At 37.0% G+C, this 18,365-nt stretch overlaps 2 protein-coding genes across 3 annotated transcripts in view; both read right to left on the bottom strand.

The window, feature by feature from the left end:
• Window positions 1–1,572: 1,572 nt before the first annotated feature.
• Window positions 1,573–6,436, bottom strand: higd1a (HIG1 hypoxia inducible domain family, member 1A). Its single transcript, XM_056470730.1, has 4 exons — window positions 6,337–6,436; window positions 5,559–5,639; window positions 3,946–4,080; window positions 1,573–2,715 (listed from the first exon to the last, which is right to left on the bottom strand). The coding sequence occupies exons 2-4, from the start codon at window positions 5,632–5,634 to the stop codon at window positions 2,627–2,629; spliced, it is 300 nt and encodes a 99-aa protein (XP_056326705.1). The 5' UTR covers window positions 5,635–5,639; window positions 6,337–6,436; the 3' UTR covers window positions 1,573–2,626.
• Window positions 6,437–12,731: 6,295 nt separating this feature from the next.
• dspa (desmoplakin a) overlaps window positions 12,732–18,365 on the bottom strand; it is a 48,080-nt gene continuing 42,446 nt past the window's right edge. The window contains exons 23-24 of one of the 2 annotated variants that reach the window (XM_056470709.1): window positions 16,073–17,899; window positions 12,732–15,769 (exon numbers count right to left, since the gene is read on the bottom strand). In XM_056470709.1, the coding sequence (XP_056326684.1) occupies window positions 13,286–15,769; window positions 16,073–17,899 (4,311 nt within the window). In that variant the 3' untranslated portion in view covers window positions 12,732–13,285. The remainder of the gene's footprint in view (window positions 15,770–16,072; window positions 17,900–18,365) is intronic. The other variant, XM_056470719.1, reaches the window with a different exon arrangement.

Here is an 18,365-nt window from a genome sequence, read left to right as displayed (position 1 = left end):
ACATCTCATATAAATTAATGAAAGAATAATGACAAGCCTCAATACCTTCAAGAGTTTCCCTCAGAGGACGTGACATCATTTAGAGCAATCACATGCTTTTTCTATCAGTGTATCACAGATTTCTATGGTTTTCTTATAAGTGATGTATCACCGCTGAGCAGAATGCAGGGACAGACACCGAACGTATTTAAAGCATGCATTTAAGTGCAGTGTGTAGTCTTTAAGAGAATCATTTGAAACGATCTCAGTCCTTTTTGGTGATACTTTTTTTTGCCGTACAATCTTTAAATATTTTCAACTCTTTTCAGTATAATTTTGTTTGCACAAGGCATTTTTGTCCATACTGTATATACTACATTTTTGACCCAAGCTGACATTGACATGCACAGTCTTAATTAGATTTGTCTTGCTTGTTAATCTTAAATGAAGCATTTTCTAGCCAAACAAAAAGAAATAATAATAATAATAATAATAATAATAATAATAATAATAATAATAAAAAGTCAAAATGAAGTGTGTTTTTCCTTAAAACAAGAAAATGATTTGCCAATGGGGTAAGCAGATTATTATGTCAAACGGAAAAACAAAATTATTTCACTTACCCCATTGACAGATTATTTTGCTTGTTTTAAAGGTGTTTGTAAGTTTGACTCTTCTAAATCATAAAAACCCCATCATATGTTTGCAGATATTCAGAAACATGCTCAGTGAACATTCTTGTTTGTCTGAAAAACAATGCTGAAGTCAGATATTCTGCTGTGAAAATGTGCATTACGTGCGGAAACATCTGTCTTTGTTTTGGTCATTTAACCCAACCACTGTCAGTTTAGCCAATTATATTTCAGCATCCTGGGCTGCCTTGGTGGAAAACAGCAGATTTCATTCATTCAGTCATGAAGGCTCTCAAAGAGTGTGTCCGTGACTGAAATGCGACCTCCGGTGGACAGTATCAGACTCCGAATTGAGACGCAGATTCAGAGTTCCACATGAGGTGGTTATTAATGAGGAAATAATATAAATATTACGAGCGTAAATATTAGGTGAGCGGGTTACATTGTAACCCCGTGTCCTAACAACCCGTTACATGATGAGATACGCAGTGATGAGCAGTTTGGCTGTTTGCACCAGACGAAACACGACAGAAATGTTAATACAGCCATTCAGAAGCACAGAATAGTGTACTCACTGCACTCCAGCGAAATAGTAAGGCTTATAATCTAATTATTACATATTAAACCTCATTAACATTATTATATCTACATGCTGAATCACTGATGTGTTTAAATGGTTTATTTTATTTTCAAAATTATTTAAAATACCTAGTTCAACCACTTACATCCTGCACCTTTAAGGAAAAACTCACTTCATTTTGACTTCTTATTTCTTAAAACAAGACGATATTTCATGCTTGTCTAGAAAATGCTTCTTAATTTAGGATATTTGGACTAGAAACAAGATGAAAACGTTAAGAAAAGTATTTCTGCAGTGTATGTCTTCTATCTCCGAATGACCTGAAATCTTTTAAAGCAACAGAAAGATTTACTCCCAAAATATAAAAATAAACAGCCTCAATTGAAATGACACATTTTTTTTATTTTATTGGCAAAGATAAACAAAGCCGAAGCAGAGATCCTCAAAATATAGCTCACTCTAAAACTAGGACTTTGTGAATTTATGTCGAAATATAAAAGAAAGAAGTGAAATAATCGCTCCACACAGATGCACAACCAATCAATCTACCAAATAACATGCTAATACGTCCACTCACACACTTTCTTTCTCTCTCACACACACACACTCACTCATTCACTCACTCCCTAACTCATTCACTCATTCATTCATTCTCTCATTCATTCATTCACTCATTCATTCATTCACTCATTCATTCACTCACTCACTCACTCATTCATTCACTCACTCACTCACTCACTCACTCACTCACTCACTCACTCACTCACTCACTCACTCACTCACTCACTCACTCTTCAAATTGATGAAGCAAAACTGTGCGTTGACTGAACTCCTGAATATCCTGTTAGTGGTTCCTAGTACCGTAGTAATTTAACACGGGTAAATTCCCCATATTAGGTTCAGTGTGTTATGAATTTTCACAATTATGACTAAACGTATAATAGAGTCCCTTTCACACAATTGTAAAGCGCTTTGGGTGTATGGCAATACACAATAAATGCGTTATATAAATGTGCATTACTTATTTTGCTCTGCTGTAATTTTATACTCTATATAAGTGATACAAGAACAAATCTAAACTGGTACAAAGGTTTTCATGCCACACCTTATTCATAAAATTAGGGCACAAAATGAAAATAAAAGCAGCAAAACTTTTAAAGAAACTATACCTGTCCAAAAATAAAACAAATCATCTTTTATACTGTGATTATCAGCTTGTTACTGATATGAGAAATAAATAATAGTTGGCAGATTCAAAATAGGAACTATTTTGTCATTCCTCAAACACACAAACCTCCTCATCCGAGGTTTATTTGACGTTTAAATAGGAAACCGTGTAAAGAAATAAGTAAATAAAGTTCGCTATAAATACACTTTAAGGGACACCTTAATATGAGGTGGTACGAAGGATATCTCAGGAAACCAACAATACTCTTCACTTCTTTTCCAACGCTTTCTGCTCCAGCGCCTTCTGTGCTTCAGCAGGTTTCAGAAAGTACTCGTTGTACATGGAATACACAACTCCTGCACACAAAACAGACAAATATCACATTATACCACGGGTCTGTTGAATGCTTGATTCTGATTGGCCAATTCTTCCTTAATACAGTATATATGTCATGTTACTATGTAGATGTTGGATGCTTGATTCTGATTGGTCAATTCTTCCTTATTACAGTATATAAGTTATGTTACTATATTAGATGTTGGATGCTTGATTCTGATTGGCCAATTCTTCCTTATTACAGTATATATGTCATGTTACTATGTAGATGTTGGATGCTTGATTCTGATTGGTCAATTCTTCTGTATTACAGTATATATGTCATGTTGCTATGTAGATGTTTGATGCTTGATTCTGATTGGCTGATGAGCATTCTAAGGTGTGCAGTTATTCTCAGCTAAACGCACAGATGAAGTAGTTCCGGCAGGTTTTAAATGCTTTACAGTTTTATAACACCACGCTTGAGTTATTTCACAGCTACAATAGGCAAAAATCCCAACTGAAGGCTTTGGAGGAGACACACAGGAGCAGTTTGAGGACAAAAACCTGATAACATGTCAGAAATACAACATCTGAACAGTGACTTTAGCTGTGGGAACAGTAGTACAAGTGGAATAACTCACACTATTCAGTTGAATTATTAAAAAATAATGCAAATGCATTAATATACAAATACAATAACATTGCCTCAGGTATTTTTCTAATAATTCAGAACAGCCCGTCATCAATTGTTCCTTTAGTTAAAGTCCAGAACTGGAAGCTGCGACTGCTTTCGTTTTCATATTGTGAAGCAGTTCCTAGAGAAACGGGACATTAAAAGAGAAAACAGTGGGCGTGGCTTGTTTTTTCTACTGTGAGCTGATTGGATGTAGTAAAGTGGGCATTTCATTCAGAAAGACCTGGAAAAAGGGTTTGGGGAGAGTTATTACAACCTAACAGACTCCTCCTGCTCACCATTTCTGTTTGCTGTCAAAATTGACAGCTGAAGGGGCGTAGTTACGTATGATAGCCACGCCCAATATCTCAGACAGACCTAATCTGAGAATTTAACTGGAAACAAACAGGAAGTGCATTTTCAGATTTCAATTTTAGATTACAAGGGCAAACTATTGTATTTTTTAATGACGCACAGATGTTCACCACAAACCTAGCAATGTGAGCTAACTAAATCAATATGGTTAATTTTGATTACATGTGCACTTTAAACCATCACGTGTCTCAGAGAGTGTATTGTGATGAAGATTGCTTACCTAAAGTCATGGCTCCGACCACGAAGCCTTGTGCAGCCACACGCATGTGAATCAGGTGCACTGACATCTTTGTCTCTCCTCGGCTCTTCAGCTTGAACAGTCTGTACGCCACAATAGCAAAGAACCCAGCCATCCCTTAAAAGACGATCACAGTAAAGCAATTAGTCACATTATATGATTATTTATTACATTATGTACAGTTGAAGGCAAAATTGTTAGCCCTCCTGTATATATATATATATATATATATATATATAGATGTGTATATATATAGATGTGTATATATATAGATGTGTGTATATATATATATAGATGTGTATATATATAGATGTGTATATATATAGATGTGTGTATATATATATATAGATGTGTATATATATAGATGTGTATATATATAGATGTGTGTGTATATATATATATATATAGATGTGTATATATAGATGTGTATATATATAGATGTGTGTGTGTATATATATATATATATAGAGAGAGAGAGAGAGAGAGAGAGAGAGAGAGAGAGAGAGAGAGAGAGAGAGAGAGAGAGAGAGAGAGAGAGAGAGAGAGAGAGAGAGAGAGAGAGAGAGAGAGAGAGAGAGAGAGAGAGAGAGAGAGAGATAGATAGAGAGAGAGAGAGAGAGAGAGACAGAGAGAGAGAGAGAGAGATACACATATATAATTGATTTTATTTTTTTTACCTTGATTAAAAAGTTATAATAAGGAATAAAAGCATTTTTTATTTATTTATTTTTTTTACCATTTTAAGGTCAATGTTAGAATAACGTATGTATAATTTTGATTGGCTACAGAACTAACTTCTGTAGTACAGTACAGTAGACTTGCCTAGTTAATCTAACCTAGTAAAGCCTATAAATTGCACTTTAATCTGAATACTATTATTCTATGCAAAATAACTACTACAACAGTGTACTGTCATCATGGCAAAGACAAAAGAAATTAGTTTTTAGATATTACTTAATTATTATTAAATGGTTATTAAACTTTTCATTTCACAAGATGGCTAATCATTTTGCCTTCAACTATCCAAAAAAAAAGTGTAATAAAACCTTTCTATGCAGTAAATTTCAGCCTCTTATTCATTTCTGAGCCAAAAAGTAACTAACATTCATTTTTAAACATGATTTACAGCATGATCCTCCCACTAAAATATCATTCTGAGCAACAGTGGTTCATATCTAGGAGAAGAATCATTTGACTTCATGTTAAAAGAAAATTTAAGGATCACAGTGCAGCCACAAAATACTAATTCACTGTCATTTTTACTCTTTATACTTTGCCACCATCCTTCAAACCACTAGGCTTGCCTAACAATCGCTTAAAATATAATACAATTTAGGATGACCTTTTTATTATTTTAGAGATTTTCAAAAGCACAGAATATGAATGCGGTTTCATTTTAACATAAATATATTTGTTACAGTAAATGACAATTATTTCACACATATTTTGATCATTTGTCTTCTCAAAAATTGAAATATTGACAACTTTGAAATGAAACTTCACATATAAAAATCCCATAAACAGAAAAAAACTGATTATTGAAAATAAAAACATGAACAACTGCAAATATCTGACAATAATTCAGAATAGTTTACCTGCAGGGACGAATGGATTCTGTTTGATTTTTCTCATCAACTTGGACTCATTGTCTTCGTATCCAATGTCGCTCATCTTGGCTAAAAGACAAAATGTAAAAAAAAAGGAGGGGGGGGGGGGATAATTAGATATTATTAAAAAGTCATACCGTAGTTCTCTGCAGAAATTTTTAATTTGGAAATTTTTATTATGCTTATTTTGTGCTGTTGCCAGGTTTCCACTTATATTAAGGCCAAATATAACATAGTTAAACAAACTGGCCAATAAATAAGTCAAACGCAATTCACATTGATGTTAACCATATTAAACACTGTGAAACAGATTACATTATAAAAAAAGAAAGAAGAAAACAATAAAACCTGGCTTTAGGCCATTTGTGAGTAGTATTAAGAAAAGGTTAATAATAAATAAGAGGAGATAAATAAAATAAAATATCAGTTCATCTGAATCATCGAGTTCAGCAAAACTGATACTCACTGACATGTTATATGAAGGTCAAGCGATGCGTTCAGGCCATTTTAAAATAATTATTTTACACGGTTTAAATTACAGTAATACGGTATATATGTAATAAAACAAGTAAACAGACAAGAAAATAATCTTTTAATTTAGATTTGACTGAGAAATTCGATTAAAGACGAACCATTTCCTCCTCACAAGTCTCCAAAAACCCAAAAATCACTCTTATAATGGTATATATACGATTGTTTTATATACTATAAGCTTTAATAATATGATTCTAAATATTTAGATAGTATAATAAGATGTACGACATACCTATATTAGTATTTTCCACTACAGAGAAGAAAAGCTGCTCTTTTTTCGCCGGTTCAACTGCTGCGTGTGACTGTCGGCGTGCCGGGAACACTGTGATGTAACATAGCTTACGTCAAAGTGACGCAACTGTCAGGCAATGCGCGTGACAAAATAAAAGTCCCCAACCGGGCGACTTTCCAGCGTAGTTGTGAAAGCAAACATGCGGAACTGTTCTTCTCGTTTAATGTTTCAGAGATTATATATGTTAGCGCAGCCGAGAAACCAGAGAAGTAACTATTTATAAGTAAATACGAAATCATAATTTAAATGTAAAACTTTTCTTTTGAAGAAATGTGGCTTTCAGAGGAGTTTTTTCGCATGTGAGGGGCGTGACCTTTTATGTGAGTGCAGCCGAGGTCAGTACTTCATCAAAGACAGACTGTAAATCACATTTAATTTTCATAAACAGGAAAGGGCGTCTTTGTACTGTATTTATTTATGTTTATTATAATCAGTTAAATACGTTTACATTAATCTGCGGTACTCATGTAGGCTGTTTCTGTATATGACTCTGTGTCTATTTATCCTGTCGAGCCAATGACAAATAAACATTTTACAGCAGTGTATCTGAAATCTGCACTTCTAACGTTACATTAACTGACAATTACATTAAAACTGTGTTTGCTGTAGCCTGCTACGTCAATTCTATTTTGCATATCAATGCACTAATTTAAATAAAATCCAAAGGAACACGAATAGATGATGCACTAAAGTCACAATGCATCTCATGTCTTTATCTAAACCATGTAAAACATGAATAAATAAATAAAAAATAACACTTTATCTTACTTAAACAGTCGAAATATAATCACTTATCATTATTTAATTTGGAGTATCTTTCTAGTTCTGCTTAATAAACGCGGTTGAATACATAAATAGGCTGTAATGTGTAGCCTATGCATGTGTTGTCTGAACTCAAATATATATGTTTAACGGTATTTAAATGAACATTCAGTGCTCTGGATGAACTGTAATGCTTACATGACTCGCTAGATGGCTTATAATGTTAGGCTGAGTCACTGTGACTCTATATAAGCTCTGTACAGCTTAATATAGCAAGTTTAACAATATATATGTAATAAATATGGTAAACATTTTTGTTTCGTATAGGTTCTAATGTGACTTGGGTGTATGTTTAAAGATATACCATATATGTAAGGAATAATTGGACGACTGGCTTTTAAATTATTAGAAAAATAATGCATATCCGAAGGTGGTGTGCATTATTTTTGAATTATTCAGTGGAGTTGAGTTCGTTATTTTGCTTATACTACTGTTCGCGCACCTAAAATCACTGTTTAGATGTTGTATTTCTGACATTTGTCAGATTTTTGTCCTCAAACCGCTCCTGTGTAAAGCACTAGTTTCTCCAAAGCATTCTGTTGTGTTTTTAGGTGATTTTTGACAATTGTAGCTGTGAAATAACTCATTCAGCGTAGTGATATGGAGCTGTATTGCGCTCAAAACCTGCCGGAACCACTTGATCTGTGCATTTATCTGAAAATAACTCATCAGCCAATCAGAATCAAGCATTCAACATATATAATAACATAACATATATACTGTAGAAAAGACGAATTGGCCAAATGAACATGCAAACTCACGATGAAAGGTGTAAAAAGATGATTGTGGTGCCAAGAAATGCAGTTTCCTGTTACGTGACTGGCATGAACACCTGGAGGGCAAACAGGATAGAACTGCACACACCTGTATAATTATTTGTCTGTTACACCACAAGGATCATCTTTCTCATTTCTTTTAAATATGGCCACTTTATTAGGTTCACCTTGCCATTACAGGTTTCCTGACATTTTATCCTACCCATCAGATTATGCTAGCAACACTGTATTTCTTAGGGTTTAAGGGATTGGGAGGTAGGTTAGGGCAATATCACATCCTCATATCACACCTTGTATGCCGTAGCACAATGATAGCATATATCCTCATTAATGTTGAAAGCTGGACACATTTCTCTGAGACTTATATAGCCATACATTGTACAAATCTTCACGACACCCCGCTTTGAAATCTGATGGAGGCCAGTTGAGCTTAATGAATTCATTTCCATGTTTAAAGAAAGCAGTTATCAGAAAGTAGTTATCCTGGTGTAATGTAAGTAGCCATCACACAATAGGTGTACTGTGTTTATTAAGGAATCGACATGGTTTGATTGTCTTTTCTGATGGTCATGTCTTGGTGAGCTGCTGTGAATTGTTGGCTCCTTTGTAAATATCTAGGTAAGTATGTCAGTAAGTAAATAAGTATTTAAGTAAATAAATAAATTATTAGTCAGTATGTATGTATGTTAGTAAATAAGTAAATTAATAAATATGTAAATAAATAAGTAAATACGTAAGTAAATAATTATTCAAGTACATAAATAAATTATTAGTCAGTATGTATGTATGTTAGTAAATAAGTAAATAAATATGTAAATAAATAATTACGTAAGTAAATAATTATTCAAGTACATAAATAAATTATTAGTCAGTATGTATGTATGTATGTTAGTAAATAAGTAAATAAATAAATATGTAAATAAATAAGTAAATACGTAAGTAAATAATTATTTAAGTAAATAAATAAATAATTAGTCAGTATGTATGTATGTATGTTAGTAAATAAATATGTAAATAAATAAGTAAATACAAGTAAATAAGTATTTAAGTAAATAATATAATAGGGTATGTTAGTAATTAAGTAAGTAAGTAAGCAAATAACTATGTACGTAAATATGTAAGCAAATAAGAGTGCAAGTAAATAAGTACGTAAATAAATAAGCATGTAAGTAAATAAGTAAATACGTAAGTAAATAAATTAATACGTATGTATGTTAGTAAATAAGTATATAAGTAAATAAATAAATATGTAAGTAAACAGATGCTTGCTTAAATACAATAAATGTAAATATCAAAAATAAACAAAACAGACATTCTCTAGAGAAGACATATAAGATATAGTGTGAAAAATGTCCTTGCTCTGTTAAACATCTCTTGGGAAATTTTCAAATATTAAAAAATAATTACAATATCATGTAACACTGTGGACAGATTCAAATATCCTTTCTTTACTTTTAGTTTTGTGTGTAACACCAGAAATTGTGGACTGAATATCGACACACAATACATTTAAAGACACATCCAATAATTAACTGCTTCCGATACAATGACAGTCGGTTTGTTTTATTGATAGACAAGAAACAATATTATGCTGTGTATCTAAGAATATGCACACACAGATATTATTTACACACACAACCAGTGAAATACTCGTTTGGCTAGTCTTTTACTGGTGGATACATACAAGTACATTAACGCCACCTATTGGTTATGAGCTGTAATAAATACTGTGGTATATTGTGTGTTACTATGTTGTGTTGTTATTATGGTGTACTAGCTAATTTGCTTATATTAGCCTACTAGTAGCAGTAGAATTGTCACAACATATTAATAGTGTGTTTAGAAATAGTGTGGTTAAAAAATGTACGATAAATGACTATATTTTTTCATATTTCACATCATTCATTCACCATGTTGTCATTTTCATGTGACTCTATCGTCAGTACAGTCTGCAACTGTAAAATTTTGTATTATTGTTATAGACCTTTCGATTCATTTGCCTATCTATGGGGAAATGAATAATAAATGGCAGTAAACGATCAACGAACTACTTCCTCGACATTTGAGTTTATGGTAATACATGATTAAAACAAACAGAAAATACTTTCCGTCCATCATATGCTCAGTTCAGAATCTTACCGGAAGTAGTTCCCGATCATTTTGTGTACTCGATCTCTGTTGCATAGGCCTATTTGTCTGTTATATAAAGTGTGCTAATTCAGATGCTGCCAAGGGCTGCAGTTGACCACTAGATAACAAGTGCTATTTCCAGTAATTGGTCCAAGCATATACCCTTTAATCGCCTGCAGGGACACACAATTTACACTTTGATTTTTCATTACTGTACACTTTAAAATAAACTATATAAACGAAGTCCCTGCTGAAAAAAAAACAGCTAGGCTGGTTGGCTTGTTTTAGCTGGTTGACCAGTCTGGTTTTAGAGGGGTTTTAGCCATTCCAGGCGGGTTTCCAGCTATTTCCAGCCTGGTCAGGCTGGGAGATGACCAGCTAAATCCAGCTTGACCAGCCTAGCCAGGGTGGGATCCCAGCCAAAACCAGCTATGTCCAGCTTAAACCAGGCTGGTCAAGCTAGTTTTAGCTGGTCATTTTTCAGCCTGACCAGCTAAGACTAGGCTGGAAATGGCTGGAAATCAACCTGGAAATGGCCCAAACCCCTCTAAAACCAGGCTGGTCGACAGCTAAAACCAGCCCAGGCTGGTTTAAGTAGTTTTTTTTCAACAGGGTGTTGTTTCCACTTAATAAAAAGTATCATTTCATTTTAACTGGAGTGTTTACTTGTCATTAAAGAGTACTTATTTTGCAAAAATGAACCTATTTATCTTTAAAAATATTGTTTGTATGTGTATTTAGGGGCATTTTGTCTTGTAAATAGTAACAAGTGGGACTTATTATGCAAAAATCACTTTTATAAGGGGTTTAAACACAGTTGTGCGGCAGCAGTGTGTGAATATAAACAGCTTCTGATGGTAAAAATGTATTATTATTTTTTTTTTCAAATCAGACTTGATAGAAACTTGATAGGCTTGATAGAAACAGTCTGACTGAAACCCTTTGATTGACATTCTTCCATTGTACGTGTCATCAGAGGGGGAAAACCCCGCCCACTCATTAGCATAGGATGTTAGTCTTGCTTTTGAATCTGCCACTATGCTGACACGCAGGCATTTGTAGCTCCGCCCTTTTTTGAAAAGAGCACAATCTCATTTGAATTTAAAACTGGCCAAAATGGCACTATTATGATCAAAGCCTAAAACGGGCAGTTTCAGAGAGTTTAAAACATTATTCGTGTGGTATTTTGAGCTGAGAATGTACATACTCTAGGGCACATGTGTCAAAGCCAGTTCCTGGAGGGCCGCAACTCTGCTCAGTTTAGTTCCAACCCTAATTAAACACACCTGATCAAACCAATTGAGTGCTTTAGGCTTGTTTGATACCTACAGATAGGTGTGTGTTGAAGCAGGGCTGGAGCTAAACTCTGCAGGGCTCCGGCCCTCCAGGAATTGACTTTGACACCCCTGCTCTTAGGAAATCAGACTTATTTTTAAAAAGGGTATAATAGGTCCCCTTTAACTGATTTCAGAGCATCTGCTTTCTTGTAGGCTACATGATAAATGATGGTATTCGCTTTGCTGCAAAAACCACTCCTAATTAATATTAAAGGTAGTGTGGATTTAGTTAGCTTTAAGTCAGAGATGGTCAAAGTAGGGCCCACGGGCCAAGGTTGGCCCATTGTAACCTTTAATTTGACCCACCGTCCCATCTGAGAAAAGAATGAGAATGATGTAGAGGATTGGGCCAAATGCCTTTAAAAGAGATCGTCATTTATAATTTGATGTAACCTTTTTTGTTTGTTTGTTTTATTGATGAGCTACAAAAAAGCATGTTTCAATGTAATGCTGTAAATGAATCAGATTTTTTAAAATGTAAAGAATGTCACTCGATGGATAGAGGACTATGCAGAACACAGTAAGCAAATCAAGGCAAAAACTAGAACTTAACTCCATTTTGTTGTAAATGAGATTGTTGTTATTCATTATAAAATGTAAAATGCCAGCCTGATCTCACGAGAAAACGGAAGTATTTTACGTTTTGTCAGTTTAGTGGCTAATTCATAGAGTTCAGTCGTACGAAATTGTACGATTTTAAAAAGGAGGCGTGGCACCTAACCCCACCCCTAAACCCAACCGTCATTGGGGGATGAGCAAATCGTACTAAATTGTACGAATTAGATCGGACGAATTCATACGAACTAGCCAGTAAAGCAAAAAGTTACGAACTGCCGTGAGATTGTCTTGAAAGTGTTGTATTAGTTAATATAAAGCAATGATTTCCAGTTATTTTTAAATATTATTAAATAAATTAGGAAATTATCCATGGCAACTAACCTTTTGGCCTTTTATAAGAAAAAGTTTGCCCCTGCTTTAAGTGCACTGAGATTTGGCCTTTTTCAGAAGTGGCACAGCCTTACACTATTTCCTGTCACATGCATGTGCTCCTGTGACTCTTGGAACAAGCCCAAAGTTCCGCTTTTGTCTAGACACTATAAAATCAGACCAAACCATCACCCAAAATACACATTGGGCGGCATATTTGCCTTACAGCTTTTTTTGTGACGTGTTACATAAATCATATTGCATATAAATGTTTCTTGTGAAACTTAAATTGCAAGGTAAATCTGGGATAAAGATTTCAAGAGAAAAAAATGAACAGAAAGAATAATAGTTTGATAGAATTTATTGTTTAAATTTCTCCATATAAACACAATCTGATCAAATATTCATTCATTAGAGGCACATCTCAAAATATATCAGATTTCTACTTTGAAATATGTAAATACATGTTGATGCTAAGTCAGCAGATGATTCGAACTTTCTAAACAATATGAAAACGCTGCTTATCTTTCGTATTTGGAAGTCAATTAGGATAGAAGTGTCTTCTAAATGAATATATGTAAAATGTAAATAAAACAGGCAAGGTAAAATATTTCAGTACAACTTCTTATAGCAAACGAACCAAATAAGGAATGACAAAAACACTGTTAAATGTCATGATAAATCTAAAATTCCCCCTGTGAAAATAATCAAAAGCACTTAAATCTGTTGCAATTATAATCTAAAAAACACCCAAGGAAATATATCAGTGTTAATAACCGTAAAATCAAGTCAAACAAGTCAGTCTACATTCTGTATCCCAAACCCATACTGGAATTCAATAGAAAATCATTGTAAGATATAAAATTGTACATATTAAGCATAGGAATTATAACGGCGTTAAGAAGCAGAAGAGAAGAAGGTGTAAGAAACAGATGAAGAGCTGTAGTCGACACTGCCTCTGCGCGATCCACTTCTTGAGCCTGTTCGGGACCCGGCTCTGGATCCAGAACGAGAGCTTGGTCCTGAGGACACATTATAGGGGCTGCTTATGCCTTTGGTAGACATAGAGGTCGCCTGGAGCATCTTCATGCCATTGTTCTCCTCCACCATGCAGTTATCCATCGCCTCTTTGTATGAGATTTTAAGCTTGGTTTTGGGACAGGTAAGGTTCTTAATGTAGTTCCTGGTATCTTGCAGCTTTTGTGCCCCTTTGCCATCAAGCCACCCTTTCCGGATGGACTCCTCAATGCTTACTCGGCGTCCAGTTCCTGGCTCTATGAGTCCACCTGTGAGATACTGGAACTCTAGAAACCTCTGGCCGGCTTCGTAAGGCAACCATTTTTCCTTCATGGCTTCGGCAGCGGAAAGTTTCCTCTTGGTCTTCACATCCTCAAAACCGTCATAAGCCTTCTGCGCTGGTTTTAGCTTGACGCTCATGTCTTCATCGATAAGGCTTTGCTGTACGGCGTCTTTCAGAGATAGTCTCTGGCCGGTAGCGGGATTGATAATTCCTCCAGAGCAAACCTGCGCTTCAAGGAGTCGCTGAGCGGTGATGTTGTCCACTATTCCACGTCGCTGAGCCTCAGGGATGGTTATCTTCTCAAGGGTCTCCGTATCAAATATTGCTCCCACAGGGCTCTGGTCGTCAAAAATATCAGATGGAGGGGAAAGTGTTATGGAAACGCTTGCAAATCGTTTGCGGACGGTTGGGGATGATGGCTGTGTGGGACTACTGCAGGTGGCTACATCCTCAGGACTGCTGGAGAAGATGGCAAGCTCAGAACTGTTGCTTTTACTAGTGATCAGAGCTGCAAACTCAGTGAGCGTCATAGTCCCTGCACGGTACTTTTCCAAAGTTTGCTTATTGATAATCCCCCTCTGTAGGGACTCCTGAATGTCATACTGGATTCCAGTTTTGCGATCGACAATAAGTAAACGCTTGTTTCCATCAGATGTTTCAATCGTGATCTCCTCCCATTCGCACTCTTGTTCGGAGAGTTCCAGAAAGGTGTCATAGTCGATTAACTCTCGATGGTACGCTTCTCGTACAGTCATCTCTTTACCAGTGTCAGGGTCTACGATCACTACTCTTCTTTTGCGTAGTGTGTTTTTCTGGGTTGTTGTCTGCTTTGGTTTCTGCTTGTCATTTAAAGGCAAAAGCATGAGCCCAGTCTTGGGATCTTTGATGCACCTCTTTTTCAACTCTAGATATGTGAGGTTTTCATGGGTGTTGGGATCAAAGAAACCTTTGGTGTCATCCCCCTCATAGGACAAAATCTCATTCATCTCACGGTCAAAGTAACCCTTCCTGTAAGCCACTTCCACATCAATTCGATGGCTACCTTTAGGATCAATAATCCCACCGCTGGCTATCTGAGCTTCCAGCAGTCTGATTCCATGGCCTTTCTCAATGATCTCTTTCTCAATAGCTTGGAAGAGTGAGATGATCTTTCCTGTTGCGGGATCTTTGTATCCCGTCACAGCCTTCTCAGCAGACAGGAGTTTGTCTTTGAACTCCTTTCCCACAAGACCTCTCTTCCATGCTTCTTCAACTGTCATACAGACATTCTTAACTGGGTCAATTATGAAACCAGAGGCAGCCTGGGCCTCCAGGAGCTCCAGTGTGGTTCCCCGTCGGAGTAGACCATCTTTCATGGCCTGGTAAAAAGGCATGACTCTATCCTTGGCCTCATCATAGATACCGGCAATACAATCAGAGCCACCAAGATATGATTTGAGTTTGTACTCGATATCTTTGCTGGTTAGTTGTCCTCGGTTTACTTTGTCCAAATCAGTTTGATCAAGCAAGTCGGACTCGACAAGCTCTGTAAGCGAGACCTCACCACGGAGACCTTGCACGGTCAATTTCTGCTCAACGACAGGCTTAGAAATCTCCTCCGTCTGGGTTTGCTTGCATGTTGCAACTGGACGCTGTTGCAATCTCCTCAGCTCAATTTCCAAAGACTCCTTCCTACGCATTAGCTCCGAGATTTCCTTGTCTGAGCTCTGAAGACGACCTCTGTAGCGTTCCTCAACACTTCTCAGCTCAGCGGTCAATCTTTGAATCTCACTTTGCAAGGAGGCTCTGTCTCTCTCTACTCTATCCCTATCCATCTCACTCTGTCTGATCTGCCCCTCTTTTAACTCGTACTGGCTTTTCCAATACTTGAAATCCTTTGTGATTTTATCGATTTCATCCTGGAGACGTTGCTTCTGTTTCGTCTCTGATTCCAACGTAAGTTTGATGCGCCTGAGCTCCTCTTCATATTGCTTCTGCTTATCTTTGTCCTGTTGCAGCAGCTTCAGTTTGATTAAGAGACTATCTCTCTCTTGCACAATGTCTTTGTAATTTGAATCAGATCGCTGGATCATCATGGATGTCTGAAAAATAAATGAGAAATGGTGTTGTTAAAAGAATGCTTTTTAGTAATATTAGAGGATTGAATAATGCATTACAATAATTATTGTTTGATTAAGACATGGTTAGAATAAAACAAAGGAAAACAAGGAGAAAAAATTAGCAGAAAGACAGCAACCGTGCAGTGTTATGCAGAAAATTTGCTTTCAAAAGTCACAAACATTAGGCAGCAAAGCAATATCCAGCAAAGTTAACTGAAAATGGTGATGTATTTTTGATTCAGCTGATACAGAAGAAAATTGCTTGTGTCACTCAGAATAAAATACCTCTGAGAACTGCTTTTGGATTTGGGCGATTTCCACCCTTAAACTTTCCCTCTCTTTTGTCAGTTCATTGATTAGTTCCTGCAGTTCCAGTGCTCTGTTATTGCTGGTTTGTAACTGAAACTGAATGGCAGATAACCGTGACGCACTTTCACTCTCAATGGTGCCCAGGCTTCTTTTAGCATCATCCCGCTCCAGCCGCACATTCCTTAGTTCCTCCTCAAGCCGCAGGCGCTCTTTGGTAAGATTCTGGGTGAGGGTCTGCAACTTCTCAACCTCGCTAGTGCTCTCATTTAGTAATCGACTCTTCTCCTCAATAGTCTTGTAGAGGGAGTCGTTTCGCTGATTAGCCTCTCGGACCAGGCCCTGCTCTCGTAGAAGCTGCTGTTGCAAAGCCTTCAGTTCTGCATTGACTTTGGTCAGATTCTCTACTGTGATTTTATATTCTTTCAGGCTTCTCTCCAACTCATCTTTTGAACTGCGAAGCTCCTGCTCGTACCTCCGTCCAGAAGAACTTTCTTTCTCTTGTTGGACCCGCAGAGTGCTGATGGTAGTGGTGTATTCACGGCACGTCTGATTCACCCTATCCAACTCTGTTTCCATTCGTTTTCTCCTCGTGAGCTCATCCTGATTATTCCTTCTCTCTTTCTCCAGTTCAACCTGCAACTCATTCACCTTGGACTGCAGTTCATTTATGCGACTCTGCAATCTGGTGGAGTTCTGCTCCAACTTCATCTTATCACTTTTTTGTACATCCATTTCCCTCTTTATAATGAGCACCTCTTGCTCAGAGACCTTTAATTTGTTGATGACCTCTGTGGTTGAAGTCTGCTTGGCGAGTATTTCAGCCTGAGACTGTCTGAGGCTTTGATTCTCAACCTCCATTGCTTTCCTCCGCCTGGACTCGTCTTGCAAATTTTGTGTCAGCAATGTAACCTCACGGGTCTTCTCTTGAGCAACTCTGTTAGCATCAGCCAGGTCCATCTTGTGTCTCGTTTCAATCTCTTCCCTTTGACGAATTATGATCTGAATCTGTGACTCCAGTTCCTTCTTGGATCTGCTTTCATCTGCAGCCATAGACCTCTTCTGATGTGCGTCTTCTTCTGCTTTCCGTCGTGCTGCTTCCGTCTGGGAGAAAGAAAGCTGAAGTTTCCTTAGTTCCTCTTCCAGATCTCTCTTCTCAGAGGTTAACCTGTCCACCTGAAGTCTCAGAGATGCCGATTCCTCATCCTTCTGCTGTGCCGACTTGAGCACAGTGGTCTTGGTGACGTGGATCTCAGACTCATATGTTTGCTTTAGGCTATTTATGTCCTGGTTCAACTGGGTTCTTACCTTTGAGGTCTCCAGTTCTGCTGCCGAGCGTCGGGAGGCCTCGTCCTGCAGCTGTAATTTCAGCCGTTCAATCTCCCGCTCTTTCTCTTTGATGGCTCTTTCAAATTGACTTTTGGACAAAGTGATCTCCTCCAGTTCTTTCTGTCTCTTGCGCATGGCCAGCTCATACTCCTCCTGCTGGTTAGTATAGCGCTCCTCTGCCAGCCTCCGCTTGCGCTTTTCCTCCTCGAGTAGGAATGTAAGGCGGGACATCTCATCTTGTAAACTCTTCAGCTGGTTTTGGGTACTATCCAGGCTTTCCTGAGCAGTGTTGCATTGCCTGGCCTGGGTTCTTTTCACCTCCTCCATAGATATGAGCTGCTCTTTGGACTGGGTCAGCTCCAGGCGAAAGCGAGTCAAACTGTCCTCCAGTGATTTGTTCTTCTGGTTTTGATCTTTGAGGTTGTCCTTGAGGCGTCTCAGTTCCTCCTCCAAAAGCTCAATTTTAGTGTTCCGCATCTGAATAAAAAGCGAAATAGTAGTAGTTAGTACCAATAAACCAACTATAACAATAATAAAGACTACAGAATACACAAGATGTGCCACTTGTATAGTTTTGAATGAGGAAAAGTGTAACAGTCAGTATGACGAATGAAGCCCCGCCTTCTAGTACAGAAGCCAATCATTGATCGTTATAGACTGATGATACTCGGAGAAAGGGGCTTGGACAAGACGTGAGTTTCCGCAGATAATGTGTGATCCTGAGGTTCAGAAATGAAACTAAAGAGATAGTTATTTCATTGCTTAGTAATTTCATTGGTGATTCCTAATATGAAATTAAATCGTAAGCTTGGCAAGCAATTTTGGAGAATTTCATGTTTCCCCATTCAAACAGAATGCCTGAGCATACTACCCGAGAGGCATTTCAAAGATGGTCGCAGAGTAAAATTACTTGCCCTGAAGGTTCTAGGGGTTGTCAAAAGTA

The sequence above is a fragment of the Danio aesculapii genome, chromosome 2 (assembly GCF_903798145.1).
Source record: "Danio aesculapii chromosome 2, fDanAes4.1, whole genome shotgun sequence".
Classification (NCBI taxonomy): Eukaryota; Metazoa; Chordata; class Actinopteri; order Cypriniformes; family Danionidae; genus Danio; species Danio aesculapii.
Note: the sequence above shows the minus strand (reverse complement) of the source record. Positions and strands in the feature narration are given on the sequence as shown.

What these genes read in the sequence shown, in the direction of transcription:
- higd1a (XM_056470730.1), bottom strand. Translation starts at nt 5,634, where the DNA reads ATGAGCGACATTGGATACGAAGACAATGAGTCCAAGTTGATGAGAAAA. An exon ending in GAATCCATTCGTCCCTGCAG is followed by an intron (nt 4,081 to 5,558) that starts GTAAACTATTCT and finishes TCGTCTTTTAAG; the next exon opens with GGATGGCTGGGTTCTTTGCT. An exon ending in GGTCGGAGCCATGACTTTAG is followed by an intron (nt 2,716 to 3,945) that starts GTAAGCAATCTT and finishes TTTTGTGTGCAG; the next exon opens with GAGTTGTGTATTCCATGTAC.